We start from the raw sequence: 26,180 nt of genomic DNA on the forward strand, positions 1-26,180 counted from the left end.
CTCTCACACACACACACTCTCACTCACACACACTCTCACTCACACACACACACACTCACACACACACACACTCTCACTCACACACACACACTCTCACTCACACACACACACTCTCACACACACACACACACACACACTCACACACACACACACACTCACACACACACACACACACACACACACACACACTCACTCACACACACACACACTCACACACACACACACACTCTCACTCACACACACACACTCACACACACTCTCACACACACACACACACACTCTCACTCACACACACACACACACACTCTCACTCACACACACAATGGGTGTCGCAAAGAAACGAGGCTTCACAAATAAAGCAAAACATTAAAATAAATTAACCTGAGGTAACTTTTATTTCACGCCTCCTTTAATTGTAGGCCTATGTATGTTTTTTTGTTGTTGATCAAAATCAACATGAATTAGCTAAATGTAAACATTAAACATAAGGTGTGTCTATCAACACAGCTAACATAGCGGACTAGCTAACGCAGCTAAGCGCTAGCTTACTATGATAGTTAGCTTGCTGTGTTAGCTCACTGTGGTAGTTAGCTTGCTGTGTTAGCTCACTGTGGTAGTTAGCTTGCTGTGTTAGCTCACTGTGGTAGTTAGCTTGCTGTGTTAGCTCACTGTGGTAGTTAGCTTGCTGTGTTAGCTCACTGTGGTAGTTAGCTTGCTGTGTTAGCTCACTGGTAGTTAGCTTGCTGTTAGCTCACTGTGGTAGTTAGCTTGCTGTGTTAGCTCACTGTGGTAGTTAGCTTGCTGTGTTAGCTCACTGTGGTAGTTAGCTTGCTGTGTTAGCTCACTGTGGTAGTTAGCTTGCTGTGTTAGCTCACTATGGTAGTTAGCTTGCTGTGTTAGCTCACTGTGGTAGTTAGCTTGCTGTGTTAGCTCACTGTGGTAGTTAGCTTGCTGTGTTAGCTCGCTCGCTAACTGAAGAGCACTTTGAGACTAACGTCTGGCAGTTGAATAAACTGTAAGGGTAGGAACCTTTAAGACTTCTCATGCCGTTTTATTTCGGATTAATGTTGGTGTAACACACACTTCACGCGCCCGGCAGCACTTACAGGTGAGGTCTCTTTGGCACCGTACCGTTGAAGCAGGTTTCCTTTTCTTTCCTCCTCTCTGCTGCTCAGCGCTCACCCGAGAGGTGAGCTTCAGCTGCCCTCTGGTGGGCTGCGGACCCATATTTTAAATCATAAATATATAACATATTTATATATATATATATATATATATATATATATATATATATATATAAATATATATATTATATATAAATGTAATATATATATGTAATATACATAAATATATATTATATATTATATAGATATAGATATTATATATATACATATATATATATGAATCTAAATATAATATATATATATTATATATGTATGTATTAATATATATATTATATTTATTATATATATATTATATCCAATATAAATATTATATACATATTTATATAAATATAGAATACATATGTACTTATAGTTTAATAAAACAAATGTGTTGAAGGTTGACAAAAACATAATGTAATTTGATATTAGTATAGGTGTAAAAAGATTTAATGGTGCAATTGCAAATTCTGACCAGAATACCACCGGCCTGCCCCTGGTTGTTTTATTCTGTAATTTAATTGAACACACTTAAGAAAAATGCTATTTTACAACGTGTTACTGTAAAATCAGGAAAAGTAAGTAACGATAATTAAAGTAAACATAAAAGAATAGTATTGTAAGGGATGGTCCTCCTCCTCCTCCTCCTGTCTTCACATTCTCACCAAAAATGTGAGCCTATGTGAGATCTTATCTGTTGGTGTTTTTATGCAGGTGTATCTGATTTCTGGGATTTTTGGTGGTGTTTTCCAGATAACTGCACGAGGTTTCAACGTGTGTTCAGTGCAAGAAGCAGTGTTCACGTTGGAGATGTGTCGCAGAGCAGGAAATGTGTTTTTGGTGACTTTTTTTTGCTTTTGTTTCTGCCATCTGGAGAGAGAAAAACACTTATATTTATATTGCTTTCGTGTTGCATATTCCATTATTTTTATTTTTTTTAATAAAGGTGTGCCTTCTCTTACCTTCTGGTGGCTCTAAACTTCATTTGGACTTATTGTCACATGTTGTGCAAAAATATTAAAAGGCCCATAAAAATGAATCGGTCAAAGCAACCTTTTTGGAGTGAACTAAAACATCCGGAGACGCTCGCTCACACAGTGGGCCCGGTTTGTGGTGCAACAGCGACACCTGCAGGTTAAATTGTACACTGCATGTAAAGAAAAGTACACGAAGTGTCAATTTTTTTTAAAATTCGTATTCCACAAAAATGACAGAAAAAGCTAAATAATTCAAACATTGAGAAAAACTTTTAAACACATTTTCTACTTTTCCATTAAAAATGGCGATTAACATATTTTTTCCCTCAACACAAGACAGGAATCTGACATTAAACTGACATTTAGATAGCAACCCATGAGGCCAGACACCCCATCGCTTGACTGTTGAGTCCTTAATTCTGATGAAAGCAGTAGAGAAGCATCACATGTGATATCCTGTTTACCACAATGGAAACCAACACACAAAGGCCTGGTTTTAAATAAGGTGGATTAGCAATTTAAAAATAATGCAATTCACATTTCTCTTTTGTCTCCATTCATAATTTTGCTGCGTTAATGTATTTTATTCCGTTTCCTGACACGACTAAAAAAGAATATACATATTTATATATACAAATATGTATATATAAATGTATATTTATAAATAAATATAATTAAACATTTATATATATATAGAGAGAGGAATAGAATGCGACATATTTATTTCCATTTATTAGAGACGTTGTCCTTGTATTTTGAGATGCGTTTAGCTCTTTTAAAATCTTACTTAAGCAATTGTAAAAAAACACACACATTTAAACAAATTTTAAACATTTAAAAAAAGAAGCCGACTCCCACTGCATGACAATAAGGCTTTATTTGAGCATGTGAGGAAGAGATGGCAGGTGAGTTGGGGATGAACAAGGTGGTCCTAAGAGTCTACGCCAGGTACCGCATCACATGCAAGAGGTACTCGTTGGCTTATTCTTCTAACTCGAGTTGGAGTCCCCATCTACGGCGGCGTGTTCTTCTGGGGTTCCGTCTCTCTTCGTCTACCTACATAACCTCAAGAAGAAAATTAAAAAACATATTTGAAAAGCAAATAACAAAACCTTTAACACGCTGCTCACTGGTGCGTTCAGGGGCCGAAATACCTCAGGAGAAAACCGTACAAAAACAACACCAAAAAGCAGGAAACGGAGAAGACGAGCGGCCGATATGGAAATCGCAAATAACTGGCCATTTGTTTTTTAACAACTGGTCGACAACAACAACAACAACAAACAACAACCGTGAGAGGAAGAGATGATCGGATTGAAGATCTCCGTTTCTTTGAGGCTCTGGAATGAGTGAGTGAATGTCACAGGAACTGAATAATGGCACTTCTTCTTGTTCTCATCGGATTTTTTGGGGATTTCACAGCTTTTCTTGTACAATGCTCAGGTGATTTTTTTTATTTTCACATTCCATCTTTAAAAAAAATAAATAAAGAAATGTGAACGTCTGATATTAAAAGATAAATTGGCACAGAGTGGTGACAAGGCCACTGCGTATGGAAAACCAGGATCAGAAGAATAGAAATAAAAGGAGGTCTTCACAGTGTCAGTATTCGTTTCCCTCTGCGGCGGGTTCCCTGAAAATAAGTATTTCTATAAGTGTGTGTGTGCGAGTGTGTGTGTGTGTGAGAGAAGGTGTGGAAAGCGAAGAAATACAAAATAAAATGAACCCGATAAAAACATATTAAAGCCGCCCGGGCCACACCGCTGTCTTCCCTTTATTCATCATGCAGCAATTAAAAAAAGAATGAAGCTAAGAACCAGGTTTGGACCCGAGCCCGCTCAGACTATATACAGTGTGGTCCACACACACACGTCGCTCTCTCGTCACATAGAAACTAGTGTGTGGGGGGGCGTAAATATGATATATCTTTATACACACACAACGGAGCGGCGGGGAGCTCCTCCTCCTCCTCCTCCTCCTCCTCCTCCTCCTCCTCCTCCTCCTCCTCCTCCTCCTCCTCCTCCTCCTCCTCCTCCGTTCTTTTTGTTTGGTTCATGGGTGTTGAGGTGATGAGAGGACGGGGAGGTTCAGAGGATCCGGGACCTCTTGCTGGCCAGAGAGCCGTGCTGAAGACACGGGAAACAGTTTAATCACAAGCAACATTCATTCATATATATATATATATAAACATGTATACATATATATAATAAAATATATGAATAAGTATATATAAATAAACATGTATGTATAGATGTATATATAAATAAATGTATAAATAAATAAATGTATATTTAAATAAACATTTAAATAAATATATATAAATAAATGTATGAATATACTTATCTGGAAAAATAAAAAATACAATCAAGGTGTTTATATAAATAAATATATGTATGGTTCTCCTGCTTTTCCAATACAGGACATAAAAATATGCCACACACACACCTGGGCCTGCTTGTAAAAGTGAGGGGCCAGCTCGACCAACCAGGACGACTCGACGGCCGTCACATCGCGCATGTAGTATTTGGCCGTCTGCACGACTTCGTTGAACACCACCCTGGAGAGGAGACGGTTACTTTGCAATACGCTTCAGTTTCTTTCCTTCTCCACGCTGAAGACTCATGAGCACATCTCTGGTACGACACAAACTTTGAAAGTGGAGCTTTTAGGAAGAAACTTTTTACAGAAAATTAGTCAAGTTGAAATGTGTCTTCGTACCATTTGGGAGGTTTCTCTCCGTACAGAACAGAGTTCGGGTGGATGTGAAGCTCACGGTCGTCTCGTAAAGTCCTGACGGGGAAGAATGAATACAAGAGTCATGTGGAGGAAGAAGAAGAAGAAGAAGAAGAAGAAGAAGAAGAAGACTCACCTATAGGAACCAGAATGGTGAATGCGGGCTGCATTCGCGAAAAAACCATGAACGATGCATTTCAAGATCACGTCAGGGTCACCTGTTGAGACAAAATCAGTGTTGTGAGGTCACAGTGACCTCAGACCACCAGGGGGCGACTCCTCTGGTTGTATAGAAGTCTATGCTTCACGTGTTAAAGCTGCATTCTCTCTCCTGACCACCAGGTGGCTCCTCTGGTTGTATAGAAGTCTATGCTTCATGTGTTAAAGCTGCATTCTCTCTCCTGACCACCAGGGGGCGACTCCTCTGGTTGTATAGAAGTCTATGCTTCATGTGTTAAAGCTGCATTCTCTCTCCTGACCACCAGGTGGCTCCTCTGGTTGTATAGAAGTCTATGCTTCATGTGTTAAAGCTGCATTCTCTCTCCTGACCACCAGGGGGCGACTCCTCTGGTTGTATAGAAGTCTATGCTTCATGTGTTAAAGCTGCATTCTCTCTCCTGACCACCAGGGGGCGACTCCTCTGGTTGTATAGAAGTCTATGCTACATGTGTTAAAGCTGCATTCTCTCTCCTGACCACCAGGGGGCAACTCCTGGTTGTATAGAAGTCTATGTTTCATGTGTTAAAGCTGCATTCTCTCTCCTGACCACCAGGGGGCTCCTCTGGTTGTATAGAAGCCTATGCTTCATGTGTTAAAGCTGCATTCTCTCTCCTGGCCACCAGGGGGCTCCTCTGGTTGTATAGAAGTCTATGCTTCATGTGTTAAAGCTGCATTCTCTCTCCTGACCACCAGGGGGCTCCTCTGGTTGTATAGAAGTCTATGATTCATGTGTTAAAGCTGCATTCTCTCTCCTGACCACCAGGGGGCTCCTCTGGTTGTATAGAAGTCTATGATTCATGTGTTAAAGCTGCATTCTCTCTCCTGGCCACCAGGGGGCTACTCTGGTTGTATAGAAGTCTATGCTTCATGTGTCAAAGCTGCCTTCTCTCTCCTGACCACCAGGGGGCTCCTCTGGTTGTATAGAAGTCTATGCTTCATGTGTTAAAGCTGCATTCTCTCTCCTGACCACCAGGGGGCTCCTCTGGTTGTATAGAAGTCTCTATAGTGACTACTTCTCTTGATGTATTCCCTCAGTAAACATTGTAAACGTGAGTTTATGTCTCAGTCTCTAGTTTCAAGTCTTCTTCTATACAGCATGATGTCATCATTTATACTTTATGGTCATTTAGAGTCAGACCATAAAGCAGGGGATGCTTTAGGGGCGGGGCTTCAGGTGATTGACAGGGGGCGCTTTAGGGGCGGGGCTACAGGAGATTGACAGGGGGCGCTTTAGGGGCGGGGCTTCAGGTGACTGACAGGGGGCCCTTTAGGGGCGGGGCTACAGGTGATTGACAGGGGCGCTTTAGGGGCGGAGCTACAGGTGATTGACAGGGGGCCCTTTAGGGGCGGGGCTACAGGAGATTGACAGGGGGCCCTTTAGGGGCGGGGCTTCAGGTGATTGACAGGTCCTCACCTTCGCTGGACGTCTTCGGCACCTTGAACTTGTTCATGAGGCGGCGGAGCTGCTCGCGCACCGTGGCGGCGCGCTGGAGGCCCTTGTAGTTCAGGAAGTGTTCCCGGCACCACTGGGAGCTCTTCTGGTGCTGCGGGAAAGAGGACAGGAAAAAAGTCTTCATCGAAAAACAACAACACCTTCCTCATCAACTTCTGCTGCGCTCGCCGCCGCGCTACCTTCAGGAACGCCTCGTACACGTTCAGCATGGTGAGGTGGTCTCCTTCGGCTACGGCAAACTTCCTGTGCTCGCGGGCCTGGGGGGGGGGGGGGGGGGGCACGTCGTCCTCATTAACTCGTTAATCAACGCAAACAGATCAATAATAATGACTCCTCGATGACTCACGGCAGCTTTCTTCTGATTGGCCGGCACGACGAAGATGTTCTGGATCTGCATCATCGCCGCGATGCTCACGATCTCCTTGGAGCAGCCGACGGCGCCCGACTCCAGGAGCATCTTGGCGAACATCGGGCTGAGCGGGAACTCGGCCATCCGCACGCCCATCGGGTCGGTCAGGCGGCCATAGTGGTCCAGGCCTGGGGGTGGGGGAGAGAGAGAGAGAGAGAGAGAGAGGAGAGGGAGGGAGGAGATAGAGGAGAGAGAGAGAGGGGGAGAGAGGGAGAGAGAGAGAGATAGAGGGAGAGGGAGAGAGAGGAAGAGAGAGAGAGAGAGAGGGAGATAGAGAGAGAGGGAGAGAGAGAGAGAGGGAGATAGAGAGATAGAGGGAGAGGGAGAGATAGAGGAGAGATAGAGGGGAGAGAGAGAGAGAGGGAGAGAGAGAGAGGGGAGAGATAGAGGGGAGAGAGGGAGAGAGGGGAGAGAGAGAGAGAGAGGGAGAGAGAGAGGGAGAGAGAGAGAAAAGAAATAGCTCATCCTTTGTTGTCGTTTTTCTTTTCTTTTCTACCCGTGAGCTTAATTTGTGCCGTTTTCCCCTTTTTTTTCTCGATTTGAGGCTTTTATTTTGAAGGCGACTCCGGTCTCTTACCTCCCAGCGCGTAGAGCAGCTCGAGAGCCTGAACCATCGTCTGAGCCGGAGGAGGCTGGAGAACGAAGAAACACACACTCAGTTACACACACACAGTTATACACACACACACACACACACACACACTACACACACACACACACTACTCACGGACAGGAAGCTGAAGCGCAGCACGTTGTCGATGCCGAGCGCTTTGAGCTGCAGGATGACGGGCGCCAGGTTGGTGCGCTGCATCTCCGGCACGGTGGAGGCCGGCAGCTTCTCGAAGTCCTCCTCTGGGGAGGGGGGGGGGGGGGGTCAGTGAGGACCACGACACCCGCTGCTTTGTGGACGACGTCTGAAGCCTCGAGTTTGGCCTTTTGGCGGACGCCATCTTGGTTTTTTTGCAACCAGAAGAGACACGAGAGGGGGCGGAGCTACCTACAACCGAACGCTGAACGAGACCTTTGTAGGCAAGAACACTTGAAAACCAACCAGAGGAGCCCCCTGGTGGTCAGGAGAGAGAATGCAGCTCTAACACATGAAGCAGAGTGGACCAGAGCCATAAAAAAACAAGGAGAAAAAAAGGATTTAACCAAAACACTTTGCCAAAAAATGCTGACGATGCACAAATCCTTCGATCTTCCTCAACTCTTGGCCCAAGCTCTCCCGCCTGCTCACCCGTGTAGAGTCTGAAGCATTTCCCGGGCCGGTTTCGTCCGGACCTCCCGGCCCTCTGGCTGGCCGAAGCCTTGGAGATGGGCGTGACCACCAGCGACTCGATGGCGCCGTGAGGGTTGTACGCTCGCAGCTTCACGAACGCACAGTCGATGACGAACACGACGCCGTTGATGGTGATGGAGGTCTCGGCGATGTTGGTGGCCACCACGACCTGGAAGAAGGGAATCACACCAAGTTGACATGTCGGCGTTGAACCACACATAGCTCAACTTTACCTGCAGGATGGAAGTCGTGAACTTTAGACATTTTGTGATCTTTGAATTAGCATCTCTGCTGTTTTAATATATTGCTCAATATACTGGAGATGTGCAACAAATATTCTGATGCAACTGTGATAGACATATATATATATTATATATATATATATATTATTAATATAATATATATTAATGTATATGTATCTATTTATTAGGGCTGTGAAACGATTACAATTTTTAATCGGGTTAATCACAGGTTTTTGTGGATTAATCATGATTAATCACATATTACCGATATTCTCGGTATATTTTGTGAGAACATAGAGATTTATGACAAAAGACAGAGATATACATTTATACATTCTTCTATACAATGGTGCTGCAACTCAGCAGTTATTTAGCAGTTTTCTTCCATATGGAACATTAATACATCTTCATCCTAAACAGAATGTTTAACCCTCCTGTTACCTTTCGGGTCAATTTGACCCCATTCAATGTTTAATGTCGGTGTTCTTTGGGGTCAATTTGACCCCAGGCTGTTTTTCACTGTCAAACATATAAGAAATATCAACTTTTTTATTTATTTAAAGGGCTATTTAGGTAGTCAACAAACAAACATAAAGTACCTCACACTTAAACTTGGGAAGCAATATTAATTCTAATAATTTTCTGGAGGTTTTAATTGCTGGGGTCAAATTGACCCCGAGGGTAAAATATGTTAGTAAATGTAAAGGTAACAGGAGGGTTAAACAGAACATTGTTCTCTTGTTTGTCAACCATTAACTCCACCATGATACAATCTAAAGGTGGACAGATTGACAAGTGACTTTTGTTTTGCTCGGTCCCGATGCGCGCGCACGGAGCTCTGTGGCGCGCCAGACGGAGATCGATAAGTGTTAACGCAACGCGAAGAGACAGAAATGACATGCTGCTGTGGAGATACGATCAACAACAGACGTTTAGTTTAATAAAAGAACAAAGACGTGCTCTAGAGAACATGTCAGGGGGCGGGCCAATCTCTTTAATGTCATGCGATCTACCGACACTACGCCGCGATCGACTGGCAGGTCGCGATCGACGTGTTGAGACCCTGATCTACAGGAAGTAAAAGTCATAACAAGGTTTCCGTAGGTGAACCTGCGGAAGGCTCATTACCGATGAACAGACCGTCTGCATGAGAGCGGACAGAGTTCAGATTGAAGTGGTGGATTGGAAGCTTATTTTGCAAGTGACTTTTTTTCGTCCCGACGACCAACAACAGACGGATTGGAAGCTCATTCTGCGCATGCGTTAAATGCGTTTTTTTTTTAAACTAGTTAAACCTGTAATTGAATTAACGCGTTATTTTTCACAGCACTACTATTTATATTTAGATATATGTGTGTATGTATATATATATTAAATTATTTTATCTAATATATATATATACACACACACATATATTATGTCGAAATATATATATATATTAAATTATTTTATCTAATATATATATATATATCTTTTAGTTATTTTTTCCACCGGTTACAGACTTGTGAAAGTTGAATAAAAGAAGTGAATATAAATTAGCCAGATGTCTTTTTTTTTAGTCATTGGTTGGATGCCAAATGGCGCGAAAAAGCTAAATAATGGAAATGCAAATTTCACCACAAAATGCTGCGTGATAATTCTTCTCTCTACTAAAAATAAGTCAAAACGAGCGCACCTTGCGGACAGCAGGGGGCGTCCTCTCGAACACCTTCATCTGCTCGGCGAACGATAGGCCGGAGTACATGGGCAGGATCCTCAGGTGCTTCTTCATGCCGGATCGGGACAGAGACCTGGCCTGCTCCTGCAGGAGAGACACCACCTTCTCCACTTCCTCCTGGGGGGGAGACAACGACAACGACATGAAGACAAAGAATAAATGGTGTAATTATATACACACACGCATACCTGCATGCGTGTGTGTGTGTGTATATATATATATTAGATACATATATTATACAAGTATATTTTATATATATATATATTATATTTATTTGTTTCATCTTTTAAAATCTAGTTTTGTTTAGTTACTCTTTAAATACAGATTTAAAGTAATATTCAGAAGAAGAAAATGAAAATATATAAATATATATTGTATCTTTTTTGTATTTCATCTTTTAAAATGTAGTTTGGTTTAGTTACTCTTTAAATATAGATTTAAAGTAATATCTGAGACACTGACCTGCCCGGTGAGGAAAGCCAACACGTCTCCGTCGTCCTCCGTCTCGTGGATCTTCAGCACCGTCTCCACCGTGGCCTTCACGTAGTCCGGGACGGGGCTGAAAGCGCACAACAACAACAACAACATCATGGCACAACAGAAACAACAAATCTCAGGACAGACGTGTTGGGACTCGGACGGCGGACTACCTGACGGTGTAGAAGACGTCCACGGGGAAGGTGCGTCCCTCCACGGTCAGGATCCCACACGTGTCCTTGTTGGGGTCGCCGGACTCGTTCAGGTTGAAGAAGTCGTGGAATTTCTTCAGATAAAAAAAAAAGAAGGTGAAAGGTGAAAAGGAACATTTATGATTTACATTTAATATCATTTAAATCACGTCATCAGAGCGCTGCCGGCGGCGGGACGTCTGACCCGACTCGCCCGTCTTTGTTTCTCTCCGCTCAGACGAGTGGAAACGGTGCGGCTCCTCTCACCTTGGCGTCCAGCGTGGCCGAGGCCACGATCAGCCTCAGGTCCGGCCGCTTCTTCTGAATCTGTAGAAGAAAGAGAAAGAAGAAGAAAGAACAAGGATAAAGAACAAGAAGGAAGAACAAGAACAAAAAGGAACAAGAAGAAAGAAAAAGAACGAACAAGAAGGAGAACAAGAAGAAAAAAGAAGAACAGGAAGAAAGAACAAAAATAAGAACAAAAAGAACAGAAAGAACAACAACAACAGAAAGAACAACAACGACCCGTTAAAGACCGACGAGGAGTCTCCACCTTCTGAGTATTTAAAGTATGAATTGCGGTGAAATGGTAAAGTTCCTTTGAAGTACCTTCTTGAGGAGGCCGATGGCGATGTCGGTGAACAGGGTTCTCTCATGCGCTTCATCCAGCATCAACACACTGACAACAACAACAACAACATGAGCAGTTACAAAGAATGAATCAAACGCCGTCTTGATGACATAAAACACGAACATGTCCAATAACACGCGTGAATAAAAGAGACGATGTGCTTCCAGTATTATTGTCCGTGGTCGTGGCGACCGGCGTCAGCTGTTAGCGGTAACACAACGCGTGTGAGTGTGAGCATGAACGCATGGCGGAAGAGAGAGGCCTTCCCACGCTTCACTAACTAGCCAGCTAGTGTAGCGTGGGAAGGCCGCCGGCCGCTCTGAACCCCCCCCCCCCCCTCGGGCAGCGCCACCGGCGTCATCATCCGTCACGTCCGATCTTTTTTCCCCGCCTCCACAACTCAAAACCAAAAAACACCCGACTTTAGAAGCGCGTACCTGTATTTCTTCAGAAGGGGGTCGGCCATCATCTCCCGCACCAGCATGCCGTCCGTCAGGAACTGAAGCACACGGGGCACACGTCAAGCCCGGGACAGGAGCCCAGACTTCAAGCATCCGGGGGGGGGGGGGTACCTTGATCCTCGTGGCGTGGGGGTCGGAGCAGTCGTCGAACCGGATGGTGTAGCCCACCTCGTGTCCGATCAGAGCGCCGCGCTCCTCCGCTACGCGGTTAGCGACCTGAGAGCAGGGGGAGGGGCCTAACGCATGAGGCAGGTGTCCTTCAGCCTGAACTACGCTTATATCTTTTATTAAACAACATCGGTCAAAAGTTTGGAGTCACCCAGACAATTTGGTGTTTCCCATGAAAACTCACTTATTTATCTAATTAATTGCAGAATGAATATTAAATCTATTCCAGACATTGGAGGTTATAAATTATGATGTTTATAGTCAATATTAATGTAGTTCTTCTTGTGGCTCAAAGGAAGAACAGTTTTATAGCTTCTCTCAGCAGCATAACTGTTTTCAGCTGCGCTCACATAAAAAGGGTTTCAGGGTTTTCTACCCCTCCGCTAGTCTTCTAAGGCGAGAACACAATGTACCACTAGAACACTGGAGATGGGCCTCTACACACCTCTGGAGAGACTTCACTAACACCAGAGAATAGTCATCACACATTAACTATGGAGAGAGTTATGATTGATGATGAGAAATAAGGACATTTCTAAGTGACCCCACACTTGTAAATGGGTGTGTGTGTGTCGGCGTTGGTCTTACGGAGATGGCGGCGATGCGGCGAGGCTGCGTCACGCCGATGACCTTCCCCTCCGCCGCCCAGCCGGCCTCCAGCAGGTACTGAGAGGAGTCAGAATAAAAGAAGGAGCGTCAGGTGGAGAAGAAGAAGAAGAAGACATGTGACCCCGCCCATGAAGGGCGTCCGTCCCCTGCAGCATTTCTCTGACGTTGGGAGGTGAATGTCGTCAAATAAAATGCCAGAAGCAGAAAATAACAAAGAAGGACAAGATAACAAATACACAGGATACAAAACATAGAGAAACAAATAAACAAGAGGAACAAATACACAAGAGGCACAAATAAACAAGAGGAATAAATAAACGTTATCAAGTTAAATAAGATAGAGGTGCGTTGGTTTCATAGTGTAAAAGTGTCTCAGTAATAGTGTTACATTTTAGCAGCTTGATATGGAAGGCGGGAATAGGAGGAGGAGGAGGAGGAGGGAGAGGGGGAGAGAGGAGGAGGAGGAAGGGATGGCTGGAGGGATGGAGGGAGGGAGAGGGGGAGAGAGGAAGAGGGGGGGAAAGAGGCGGAAGAGGAGAGGGGGATGGGAGAAGGGAGAGGAGGATGTAGAGGGGAAGAGGGGAGGAGGAAGAGGAGAGATGGGGAGGAGGAGGAGATGGAACAGGGAGGAGAGGTGAGGAGGAAGAGGGGATCTGGGGAGGTGAAGGAAGAGGGAGGAGAAGGAGGAGACGTAAGTGGGAGGAGAAGAGAAGGAGAAGGAGGAGGGAGGAGGAAGAGGAAGAGGGTAGATGGGAGAGGGGAGGAAAATAGAAGGAGGAGGAGGTTCTAGTTGCTGACCTGAGGCCCACCGTGCTACACTGACCTGAGAGGGGGGGGGGGTCACTGACCTGAGGGGGTCACTGACCTGAGAGGGGGGGGGGGTCACTGACCTGAGAGGGGGGGGGGGTCACTGACCTGAGGGGGGGGGGTCACTGACCTGCGGCAGCTGCGTGGTTTTCCCGCATCCCGTCTCACCGACGATGATGACGGTCTGGAAAGTCTCCACCAGGTACAAGATGTTGTTTCTATGCTGAACAGGACGCCATGAAAAACAACAACAACAACAGTGTCATAACAGAATCAAACAGACAGCGTTCATCAACACACACTGCGGTGCTGCGTTCAGGGCGGAGCGGAAACCTTGAACACGGGGAGCTTCTGCCGCTGCTTCTCGATGGAGAGGGCCGTGTGCGGGTTGAAGACCACCGGGGAGCCGGTGGTCTCGCTGTGCAGCTCCCGCTCCTCGGAGATGCCCGGAGCCTCCGACCCTGCAGCAGGAGGGAGTGTTTCATTTCAAATGCGAGCGGAGGAAGACGCGACAGGGTTGCTCTTCAAATGACTTCCAAACAAAGACGCAGCCCCGTATCCGATGGAAGTTGGAGTTTTTCGGTCCCGTTCATCTTGTTTTGCTCGTGCTGTTCGTTCCGGTTCTGGTTCCGCAGCGGGAACGTTACCCGATGGCTGCGGAGATTACGCAGCGGCGGTGAACGCAACCAAACACCGAACCGGGACTGTCTTATTTCCACCGGTACATCATGTAACATTAACCGGAAGAAAAATAACCATTAAATGGCCTCATTATTCTTTATTTAATCGAACTTACCCGGCTTCCAAAATTTCATCGTGGATAAGGGAGAAGCCATCTTGGATTTACGTCAGGTTTTTTTCCCTCTCTATTTTTGCTTTACGGCTTCAGTTCTCTTTCTTTTCTCTTCCGCGTAGATGACGTCATGATCCATGTATTTTATGAATGATGCCGATGCGTTTGAGAACAGCAGCACGTTCCAGTCAGCTGAATACTAAGTAGTAATACATTAATAAATACACAAAAATCTATAAAAGAGAGCTCTTTAATACAATTATGATTTATGTGTTTAACTCTGCAAGTCATTAAAATTCTAAACGTTGTACAAAATAATGACATAGCACCTTTAAATAATTAATAAATATTTTAAATGACTTCATATAATAACTTAGTATCTCAAAATAAGGAGATATTTAGTCAAGTAAAGATAATAACTATATTTGTTTGAGATGCTGACTAATATTTAAAAGTGTTTCTCATTTAAATAACTTACAGGTTTATTTTTCATCAAAACGGCTGATTAGCATGAAGAAAATAAGAAATATTGATGAAAATAAATCAATGTAATGAGATAAGTCAACATTCTGAGTCAAGGTTTAAAATAAATACTTTTGAGGTACTTTGCTTCCATTACACACTACTCCTAAACAAAGTATTTAAAATGAGCCGTAGTACTTCAGTAATACTCCAACCGAGGAGTACTTTAACTTTTTGATACATAAATTACATTTTGCAGTGAAAGTTTATGTAATCAAGTAAAATGACAAAAGCACAATTTTAACTTGTTTTATTTCTCTCCACGTGTACTCAAATAAAAAGATAAACTTTATTATTGTATCTTATTCACTTTTAAGAACTGTGTTTATATTTGACGACTTTGAAATTAATTGGGTTTCCATAACAACGCAACGCATTCCAGTAAACAGAAATAAACAAAGACATATCTTCTCTTCTAGATTTAAACAAAAACAATTTTAAAAAGAAATAGATACAAAATGAAAATGGAGGCTGAATAAAGTCCGTGTTTAATGATTCCCCAAAAGATTTGATCAGAAAATACAACAGGCGTATGTAAAAGCAGAATTAGACCCGACCGCTTTTTAAAAGTTCTTAAAGATAAAATACCTAAAGTAATAAAAGAAACACATAAATACTGTAACACATCGTGGATTTGAAAACAACAAAGTGACGTTGTAGAGAAATTACAGACAGTTTAAATTAATTTCCAACAACAGGTAAGAAGCTACGTGTGAGAATTAAAAACACTTTATTTGTATTATTTCTACCCTCCTAACTAATGCCATCGATTAAACATGACACCGAGGAACAGCTGAGCTTCAGTCTGGAGAGCGGCGCTTCCTCCCGATGGGCCTGACGGGGACGCAGATCGGATGTCCGGTCGACATTCGTTTCCCCCAAATGTTAAAATTAGCACGAGCGAGATTTTCAGCTGCGCCGACCTTTGACCTTTTGCCGGACACCAGACCTTTTACCAAGAAGAAAAAAAACAATCGGCAAGTTCTTTTAATTTCTTTGTTGTTTATTTGAAAATGTTTGTTTTTAATCCAGTGGTTAAAAAAAAATTTGAATAAATAAAATAAAACATGGAAGCTCTGATTTTCCTCAATCTTTCAAAACCAGATGAAGCTTTAACAAAAACCAGTCACACTGGAAGGTAACCTCTAATGCGCTTTGTTGCCGTGACACTTTGAAATAATTATTTTTTAAACACATTTTACTAATTCATTTGATTATTTCCTTTTTTTTTTAAAAGGCAAATCTATAATTTTAGAGTGAAATTTCTGATTTTCGTGACAATATTATTTTATTTTTTATTAAACAGTGAGGACACACAAACAATCCCTCACTTGTAGTTTTATTCACCAAAACAAAATGAAGGTTTTGGCTCTACATTTTAAAAAGAACAAAAAGGAAACTCTTCACGCTCTCGGACCGATTGAACCCACATAAATACATGAGGGCGTAAAACACTCGCCACTTCTTTTTCTTCACGGTCTAAAATCTCCTCGACTGGTTTGTTCCATCGGCGCTGCAGCCGGTCTAAGCCGAAGATATTCATTCGTGTTTAGGTGGGTGAAGATGAAGATGATGAAGGACGTGTACATGTGTGTGTGAAAGTGTAATCATGGGTGCCTTAAATAAAATAGAAAATAGTCAGCAAAATTTGATCTCGGAACATGGCGGTGGTGTTGCAGGGTCTGGTTTTTAAATCGATCTAGGATTCCCATGATGCACTGCACACTGAAAAGTTCATACTGTATGTGGGAGCGTTTTTTTTTGGCGCGCCTCGAGCCGCGGAGGTTCCTCCGTCACTCGCCGATTTTACCGCGACCAAAATGTTCGTACTGGAAGTCGTCCCCGTCAGTCAAAATGTAGAGCCGTGTAAAAGATGATCCACACCACCTGGAGAGGAGAGAGCAGGGAACAGAGGCGTGAGAGGGGGAGGGGTGAAGCGTCATGTGACACCTACGAGGTCATGTTTTGACCCTATGATGCAATAACTAAAGTGTCATGTGACACCTGAGGTAATGTTTTGACCCTATGATGCAATAACTAAAGTGTCATGTGACACCTATGAGGTCATGTTTTGACCCTATGATGCAATAACTCCACTTAATGTCAGTGATGAAGCGTCATGTGACACCTATGAGGTCATGTTTTGACCCTATGATGCAATAACTAAAGTGTCATGTGACACCTGAGGTCATGTTTTGACCCTATGATGCAATAACTAAAGTGTCATGTGACACCTATGAGGTCATGGTTTGACCCTATGATGCAATAACTAAAGTGTCATGTGACACCTATGAGGTCATGTTTTTACCTTATTACGCAATAACTCCACTTAATGTCAGTGATGAAGCGTCATGTGACACCTATGAGGTCATGTTTTGACCCCATGATGCAATAACTAAAGTGTCATGTGACACCTGAGGTAATGTTTTGACCCTATGATGCAATAACTAAAGTGTCATGTGACACCTATGAGGTCATGTTTTGACCCTATGATGCAATAACTAAAGTGTCATGTGACACCTGAGGTAATGTTTTGACCCTATGATGCAATAACTAAAGTGTCATGTGACACCTGAGGTCATGCTTTAACCCTATGATGCAATAACTAAAGTGTCATGTGACACCTATGAGGTCATGTTTTGACCCTATGATGCAATAACTAAAGTGTCATGTGACACCTGAGGTCATGCTTTAACCCTATGATGCAATAACTAAAGTGTCATGTGACACCTACGAGGTCATGTGTTGACCCTATGATGCAATAACTAAAGTGTCATGTGACATTTTGATTTACATGTAAAAGATCATAAAAGGGGATTTTAGTATTTGTTCTTTTTGTACGTTTTATAAAGAACTTTTTTAGTTTTGCTTTATTATTGTCTGACAAATCTAACTTTAGTATCCATGTATAATGTTGACATGTCTAAATGAAGACAAATTTAAGTGACGGAGATCCCCAAAAAGTAAAAAGAGCAGCAGAGCAGCTGTCGACCAATTTGACAAATACAACTTTGGTTATTTTTAGTGAATATTTTACATATATTTTTCTATATTATATGAAAAATCAGTTTTTAGCGGTTTCTCTCTTTTTAATCCAAAGCAAACTGAAACCATCATGATCATCCTGGTCAGCAGGAAGACATACATACTATAAATACTTTTTTTTTTTAATCAGTCATATTTTATACCTCAAACACCTCAAACATAATTTTTTAAAGACCGAAGCAGCGTGTGAACCCGGTCCTCACCAGGAACAGAGCGAACGACGTCATGAAGCCTTCTTTGGTGAGTTCCCACGTGCCGCCGTACTCCTCCTCGTCCACCTGCTGGAAGCTGCTGAAGTAAACATACAGGACGCCGGCGTTGATGATGCAGAATCTACCGAGGGAAGAAAGAGAAGAAGAAAAAAGAACGTTAATGTCCCTGTTATTGGGGGGGGGGGGGGGTGCAGGAACACTCACATGACGATTGCCAGGAATCCTTTCAGTGGTGCGACGCCCCAAATCACTCCGAGGATGATGGCGATGATTTGCCGGAGCCAGTAGATCACGTCTAAGAACTCGTCCTGAGGAGAGAGAAGTTTTAACTAGAGGAGAAACAACAACAACAACCTTTTTGGGGACACATTAACAGACCTGAAAGTGGCGATCTTGAAGATTTATATATTTGCATAATTACACTCCTGGAACACTACAGGGACCCTCTGAAAACCTCCTGATGTATTTGGGGCTTTTTAGTTTGGTAATGAACACGACTCCTAATTCAATTCAGTTTATTTTTTACAAATGTGCCTCAGAGGGCTTTACAATCTGTACACATGGACATCCCTGACCTTTGACCTTACATTGGAGGTCAAGTTCAAACCCCAAACAACCCTTCAGGGGAAAATATGGAAGAAACCTTCATGAGAGGATAGAGGAGGATCAATAGATGTCATGTGACTAGATGAACAATAGATGTCATGTGACTAGATGATCAATAGATGTCATGTGACTAGATGAACAATAGATGTCATGTGACTAGATGAACAATAGATGTCATGTGACTAGATGAATAATAGATGTCATGTGACTAGATGAATAATAGATGTCATGTGACCAGATGAACAATAGATGTCATGTGACCAGATGAACAATAGATGTCATGTGACCAGATGAACAATAGATGTCATGTGACTAGATGAACAATAGATGTCATGTGACCAGATGAACAATAGATGTCATGTGACCAGATGAACAATAGATGTCATGTGACCAGATGAACAATAGATGTCATGTGACCAGATGAACAATAGATGTCATGTGACCAGATGAACAATAGATGTCATGTGACCAGATGAACAATAGATGTCATGTGACCAGATGAACAATAGATGTCATGTGACCAGATGAACAATAGATGTCATGTGACCAGATGAACAATAGATGTCATGTGACTAGATGAACAATAGATGTCATGTGACCAGATGAACAATAGATGTCATGTGACCAGATGAACAATAGATGTCATGTGACCAGATGAACAATAGATGTCATGTGACCAGATGAACAATAGATGTCATGTGACCAGATGAACAATAGATGTCATGTGACCAGATGAACAATAGATGTCATGTGACCAGATGAACAATAGATGTCATGTGACCAGATGAACAATAGATGTCATGTGACCAGATGAACAATAGATGTCATGTGACCAGATGAACAATAGATGTCATGTGACCAGATGAACAATAGATGTCATGTGACCAGATGAACAATAGATGTCATGTGACCAGATGAACAATAGATGTCATGTGACCAGATGAACAATAGATGTCATGTGACCAGATGAACAATAGATGTCATGTGACCAGATGAACAATAGATGTCATGTGACCAGATGAACAATAGATGTCATGTGACCAGATGAACAATAGATGTCATGTGACCAGATGAACAATAGATGTCATGTGACCAGATGAACAATAGATGTCATGTGACCAGATGAACAATAGATGTCATGTGACCAGATGAACAATAGATGTCATGTGACCAGATGAACAATAGATGTCATGTGACCAGATGAACAATAGATGTCATGTGACCAGATGAACAATAGATGTCATGTGACCAGATGAACAATAGATGTCATGTGACCAGATGAACAATAGATGTCATGTGACCAGATGAACAATAGATGTCATGTGACCAGATGAACAATAGATGTCATGTGACCAGATGATCAATAGATGTCATGTGACCAGATGAACAATAGATGTCATGTGACCAGATGAACAATAGATGTCATGTGACCAGATGAACAATAGATGTCATGTGACCAGATGAACAATAGATGTCATGTGACCAGATGAACAATAGATGTCATGTGACTAGATGAACAATAGATGTCATGTGACCAGATGAACAATAGATGTCATGTGACCAGATGAACAATAGATGTCATGTGACCAGATGAACAATAGATGTCATGTGACTAGATGAACAATAGATGTCATGTGACTAGATGAACAATAGATGTCATGTGACCAGATGAACAATAGATGTCATGTGACCAGATGAACAATAGATGTCATGTGACCAGATGAACAATAGATGTCATGTGACCAGATGAACAATAGATGTCATGTGACCAGATGAACAATAGATGTCATGTGACCAGATGAACAATAGATGTCATGTGACCAGATGAACAATAGATGTCATGTGACTAGATGAACAATAGATGTCATGTGACCAGATGAACAATAGATGTCATGTGACCAGATGAACAATAGATGTCATGTGACCAGATGAACAATAGATGTCATGTGACTAGATGAACAATAGATGTCATGTGACTAGATGAACAATAGATGTCATGTGACCAGATGAACAATAGATGTCATGTGACCAGATGAACAATAGATGTCATGTGACCAGATGAACAATAGATGTCATGTGACCAGATGAACAATAGATGTCATGTGACCAGGTGAACAATAGATGTCATGTGACCAGATGAACAATAGATGTCATGTGACTAGATGAACAATAGATGTCATGTGACCAGATGAACAATAGATGTCATGAATTCTTAAGACTTCAAATACATAAATATTGCAATACTTTCAGTGGGTTAGAAATAACATGTATTTATTTACAATCAACACTTTGGGTCTTTATTTTTTGTTTCACCTCTTTACTTAAAAAATATTCATTTATTTATTTTAATCTTTTTTTTAACAAAATATACCAAAACACACTTTAGCTAATCAGTTGGTGAAAAATGTAAAATAAAGAATAATAAATAATTAAATGAATAGTTACTCTGGTCCCCTTCAAGGAACAATGTATATAATGAATACACTTCAACATTGCCACTTTAACAGTTAGCTAATTAGTTGATTAAATTTTTTTATATATATAAATAAAGGAATAGTTACTCTGGTCCTCGTAAAAGAAAAAAACTATATTATTATTATTATTATGAACACACTTCAACAATGCCAACAGTAAGCCAATTAGTTGAATAAAAACATACTTAAATAAATAATTGAATGAATAGTTACTCTGATTCCTTTAAAAGAAAACTATATTATTATTATGGACACACTTTAACAGTTAACCAATTAGTTGCTAAAATAAAAACATATCAATGGTTTCTCTGGAATCCTAAAAAGCAAAACTAGAATAGTATGAAATAAAACATTTTACAAAAGACGTTTTATGGATTTGGGATTACTTGAACTGAAACGAGTAGGACGCCATAAATAACCAGGGACACTGAACGCAACATTTCGTCGACATATCCGTCAACCTAGTAAAACGTGAGAGAGAAACGTTTCGTTTTAAACCACCGAGCCGATTAACGGCGCGTCTCCGCCGGTAATCCGGGACCGACCTTATCCTCCCACACCGCGCCGCCGCTGAGGGCTTTGCTCCATGCGGGCTGCTTCACGCCCCCGTTCAGGTGAGCACTTTCTTCTTTCCGCTTTAAATTGCTCGTCATTCTCTGCTCCTTCTCTTTCGGCTGCAGACGTGGAAACAAAGTTTAAAAGTCCAAGTCCGGGACGCATGGAGCCAGATGTGCGTCTCTAGCGTGGACTAGGGGAAGAAACGGACCGGGACGTGGGGAGAAGCGTACGCTCCGCTGAGCTGACGGGTTTCTGTCTGCGCATGCGCATCCCCGTTTGACCCCGGCCGCCGACAGCCAATGAGAGAGTGCGACGTCTCTGCCCCGCTCGTTGCAGCGAAGTGCTTCGAAAACCTGCAGCGGCCCCAAGTGGTGGGAGGCTGTAACTGCTTTCCATTTAATTTCACTCCCATTATTGTCAAAGCGAGTTGAATAAAGTTTCTAAGTTGTTATTTTTAGCATGAAACAAAACATTTAAAGCAATAGTTTTACATTATATTATAATATTAATAATATATTTTATTTGAATAGTGCTTTTAAAAGGGACTCAAAGTTTATAAGTTCTTGTTTTTTATTTTAGCATGAAAGTAAAATACAAAAAATGTAAGCAATAAATAGTTTTTACATGAAATTATAATATTAATAACAATATATTTTGTTTGAATAGTGCTTTAAAAAGGGACTCAAAGTTTATAAGTTATTGTTTTTAGCATGAAAGTAAAAAAACAAACATGAAAGCAATAGTTTTCACATTATATTATATTAATAATAGTATATTTTATTTGTATAGCGCTTTAAAAGAGACTCAAAGGCACTTTATATGGTCAAAATTGAAACAATAAAAGCAAGAACAATATAAACAAAGCAAATAGATGACAATATAACAAAAAACACCACTTATATAAGTTTAAATATAACTTAATTAGATTAAGGTTACAGTGAGGAACTTGTAACTGGCCCTGAACCAGTTAGTCCTGGTCCTCTCTAGACCTCCATCAGTACCAGACCATCAGAGAGAAGGTGGTCTGGTTCGATAGAATTCTTCGGAAAGCTAAAACCCTAACCCTAACCCTCACCGGAGCCACCGGGTCGGGTTCTGGTGAGACCAGATGACGTCATGCAGGTTCACCAGAACCTCCTCAAGCGCAGATCCATCAGAGACCAGTTCACCGTGGACAGACCCTCCTCCTCCTCCTCCTCCTCCTCCTCTCTGGGAGCCGACACCACGCTGCTGGAGACCGTATTGCTGGACCCGCTGGAGGGAAGGGGGGCACTGGAGAACCAGAACCAGGACTAAGAGGGGCAGACAGTCTGACCCTGCTGCAGTGAAATGAGATGTTTTCTAAAGGGACCCTGGTGCTCAGAGACACTTCCACTTTAGTCCACAGGGGGCGCCAGAATCCACAGATTGTGGAAACTTTAAAAAAAGAACCATATATTCTGTCCATTGTTTACAGAATAACAGATCAGCATTCCTTCAATTCAGAATGATGTGAAGATGCTTTAATAAGTTCTCAGGACATTCATTTAGGACATCCGCCCACTCCTCCTCTCTACCTCCATCTGATGGATCGTGGAGGTCTCCATCGTGGAATATGCCTACTATGAACTATTCATCCACTCTGTCACATTCATTGAATGTATTTTAACTCTAATCTGTCCTTCTGGTCACATGACATCTATTGTTCTGTCCATCCTGGAGAGGGATCCTCCTCTGTTCTCTCCTCAAGGGTTCTGACCTTCTTCCCCCTGAAGGGTTATTTGGGAGTTTTTCCTGATCCGATGTGAGGTCAAAGGTCAAAGGTCAGGGATGTCTATGTGTACAGATTGTAAAGCACTCCGAGACAAATTTGTAATTTGTGAAATTGGGCTATACAAATAAACTGAATTGAATTGAATTGAAATTGAAAATTTACATATTCTGCCGAAATAATTCACGCAGTACACATCGTCTGCCCTCACTTAGTTCTAGATGATACTTTTATTTTAGTTTATATATTATATAATATGTCTCTTATATGTTACATTAAAACATAATTCCAGCTTTAAATTGTTGTTACTATCTTGAATTAAAAACTTGTCATTTTACTTTTGAAGGTGTTTAAATGTGTGTTATTTGTATGCTTTCATGGCGTTATTTTGTATTTAATATATGTTTGCAGTATCCCAGGTGAGAATGCATCCCTGGGGGAGCCAGTCAGATGAGAAATGAACATCTGTACATAACAATGAACAGTTTTTAGTAATCATATTGACATGTGGAGTGTTGATTTGTTTACTGATCCATCTGTATAAAACATATATTAAAGCGAGATCCATTCTTACCACCATGGTCCCTTTTCAGAGCAACACTGACTTGGGTGGGATGTTTAGGCTGTAACTTTATTGTGAGAGCTATATCTAACTTTCACTTTGGGAGTTTATTGTTCATTTACTTCAGAAGATGTCATAAAATAAACAGTATTGCACGATTAGGTCAGTAGTTGTGTATGTACAGTATATACTATACATCCTGTATGCAAGGGTACATATACATATGTTTCTCATATACTTTGTAACAGCAGCTTTAGTATGCATTTATTAAAAAAAATTTAAAGCAGCCAATGCAATTTTTTCTTCGTACAAAGTAAAAAGTATATATGATTCAGGATGCAGTAACAGTATCTCCTCCATGACAGAAACATCCAGTTCAACCAGCACCAGGGTTCGCTTCTGTTCCTGTTTATATCTTTTACATAGACATGTCTATGTAAAAGATATAAACACATTATTTTAATGAATTAAAGATAGAAAAAGACATTATACACATAGTGTATATATTTATATATATATGTCTACATATACCATGTATATATATACTATATATATGTTTTTTCTATATTTAATATATAATATATCTAGATATATAATTTATATGTCTTTTTCTATATTTAATATATTCATATTTTTGTTTTGTATCTTCTTAATATTTTTATGAGTATTTTTTACTGTATATAAATGCATTATTATATTTCTATATTAATATATGTATATATAATATACATATATTATTCAAAATACTGCATGCAGCTGTACCTTGCACATGCAGTATGTACTAAAAGTAAAAAGTATATCTGCTTTTGAACGCAGTCTCCTCCTCTTAGTGGTGTACTGTCTCTTTAAGAGAGAGGTCACCTGGGAGGGGGACAGGTGTGGGTCGCCGGAGCGGTAACATCCCGTTAAACCGGCACCGTCGGGCTTCTGGTTGCGTCCCTCGACCTCACGCCCCGGTGTTCGGGTCGGACCGGCCCCCGCGCCGCTCGGAGCTCCTCACGTTAAACTCCACCGCCGGTGACGTCGTGATCACGTGTCCCTCTCCCTCGGTACGTCCGCCGGATTCTTCCCTCCCCTCCACTGCCTGCTCACGGCACCGGGAGCCGACGACGGGAAATACACACGCGCATACCCAAATAATAATAAAACAGGGTAGTGGGGGGCTCTATAAGGGGGGGCAGGCGGAACCGGTGGAACCGGCGCGTTGTCACGGCGTCACGTCTAGCGGCAACCGGACAGAAAGAGGGTTTTCTTTTTTCTTTTTTCTTTTTTCTTTTTACACCTCCAAGTTCCCATCAGCGAAGCCCCGAAACACCAGCCGCCTCCGCCTCCTCCTCCTCCTCCTCCTCCTCCTCCTCCTCCTCTGCAGCCGAGCCGCTGTAAACTTTTCGCAGCGCGCGCTGCGGACGCCGCGAGGTGAGTGAACATCGATACAATGTTGCCCAGGAAACTCAGCGCGAGCCCGCGTGGAGCCTCCTCTTCCTCCTCCTCCTCTTCTCCTTCTGTCTGTTACCTTTTCTTTCTTGTGTTGCTGCGCTTTGGCTCAGCTGCATGTCGCTTTGCTAAAATGGCGACAGCCAGCGGGGAGGGGGAGGAGGAGGAGGAGGAGGAGGTGGGGGAGGGGGAGGGGGGTCTTTATGTACTATATATATATATATATATATATATATATATATATATGTGTGTGTGTATGCTGGTCCAGGCTGGTGGGCTCGTCTCCTCCTCCGCTCTGAATGGTTACCATGTTGTTTTTAGGGGGGGGGTGGACACGCATCATTTTCGGAGCGGTTTGACGCGGGACCGACGCTCCGGTGCGCGCGCCTCCCTCATACCGCTATTCGCTCGTGCGTTGTCAATAAATCACGTTTTTATTGTGAGAAAGAATTATTATACCGTGGCTCGTTGTTGTTGTTGTTTATTATTATTTATTAATTTATTTTCCTGCGTAATTTCTTCAATGAAAGAAGTTTTTCGAAAGCTCCCATCGGCTCGAGGCTCGTGTTCAGTCAGGCTGAGGAGGAACTTATAAGCAGAGCAGCTGTCATTTAAACACATGTTTGTTGTTGTTGTTGCAGATTTTGTTTTGGAAAACCCTTTAAAACATAAACTAAAACTCTATTAATCC

The 26,180-nt window shown here is 42.0% G+C and overlaps 2 protein-coding genes across 2 annotated transcripts; both read right to left on the bottom strand.

Annotated features, from left to right (window-relative positions):
* Positions 1-2,995: 2,995 nt before the first annotated feature.
* dhx35 (DEAH-box helicase 35) lies at positions 2,996-14,417 on the bottom strand. The gene is made up of 21 exons (XM_056422535.1): positions 14,330-14,417; positions 13,867-13,994; positions 13,664-13,756; positions 12,706-12,783; positions 12,061-12,165; positions 11,926-11,987; positions 11,467-11,536; positions 11,125-11,184; positions 10,840-10,952; positions 10,652-10,748; positions 10,148-10,306; positions 8,189-8,399; positions 7,679-7,803; positions 7,529-7,583; positions 6,889-7,079; positions 6,722-6,799; positions 6,504-6,633; positions 5,007-5,088; positions 4,856-4,927; positions 4,583-4,694; positions 2,996-4,263 (listed from the first exon to the last, which is right to left on the bottom strand). The coding sequence occupies exons 1-21, from the start codon at positions 14,367-14,369 to the stop codon at positions 4,225-4,227; spliced, it is 2,100 nt and encodes a 699-aa protein (XP_056278510.1). The 5' UTR covers positions 14,370-14,417; the 3' UTR covers positions 2,996-4,224.
* A 666-nt stretch (positions 14,418-15,083) lies between these two features.
* rab5if (RAB5 interacting factor) lies at positions 15,084-22,018 on the bottom strand. Its single transcript, XM_056423830.1, has 4 exons — positions 21,731-22,018; positions 18,310-18,413; positions 18,097-18,226; positions 15,084-16,735 (listed from the first exon to the last, which is right to left on the bottom strand). The coding sequence occupies exons 1-4, from the start codon at positions 21,836-21,838 to the stop codon at positions 16,694-16,696; spliced, it is 384 nt and encodes a 127-aa protein (XP_056279805.1). The 5' UTR covers positions 21,839-22,018; the 3' UTR covers positions 15,084-16,693.
* Between the last annotated feature and the right edge of the window lie 4,162 nt (positions 22,019-26,180).

The sequence above is a fragment of the Pseudoliparis swirei genome, chromosome 9 (assembly GCF_029220125.1).
Source record: "Pseudoliparis swirei isolate HS2019 ecotype Mariana Trench chromosome 9, NWPU_hadal_v1, whole genome shotgun sequence".
Classification (NCBI taxonomy): Eukaryota; Metazoa; Chordata; class Actinopteri; order Perciformes; family Liparidae; genus Pseudoliparis; species Pseudoliparis swirei.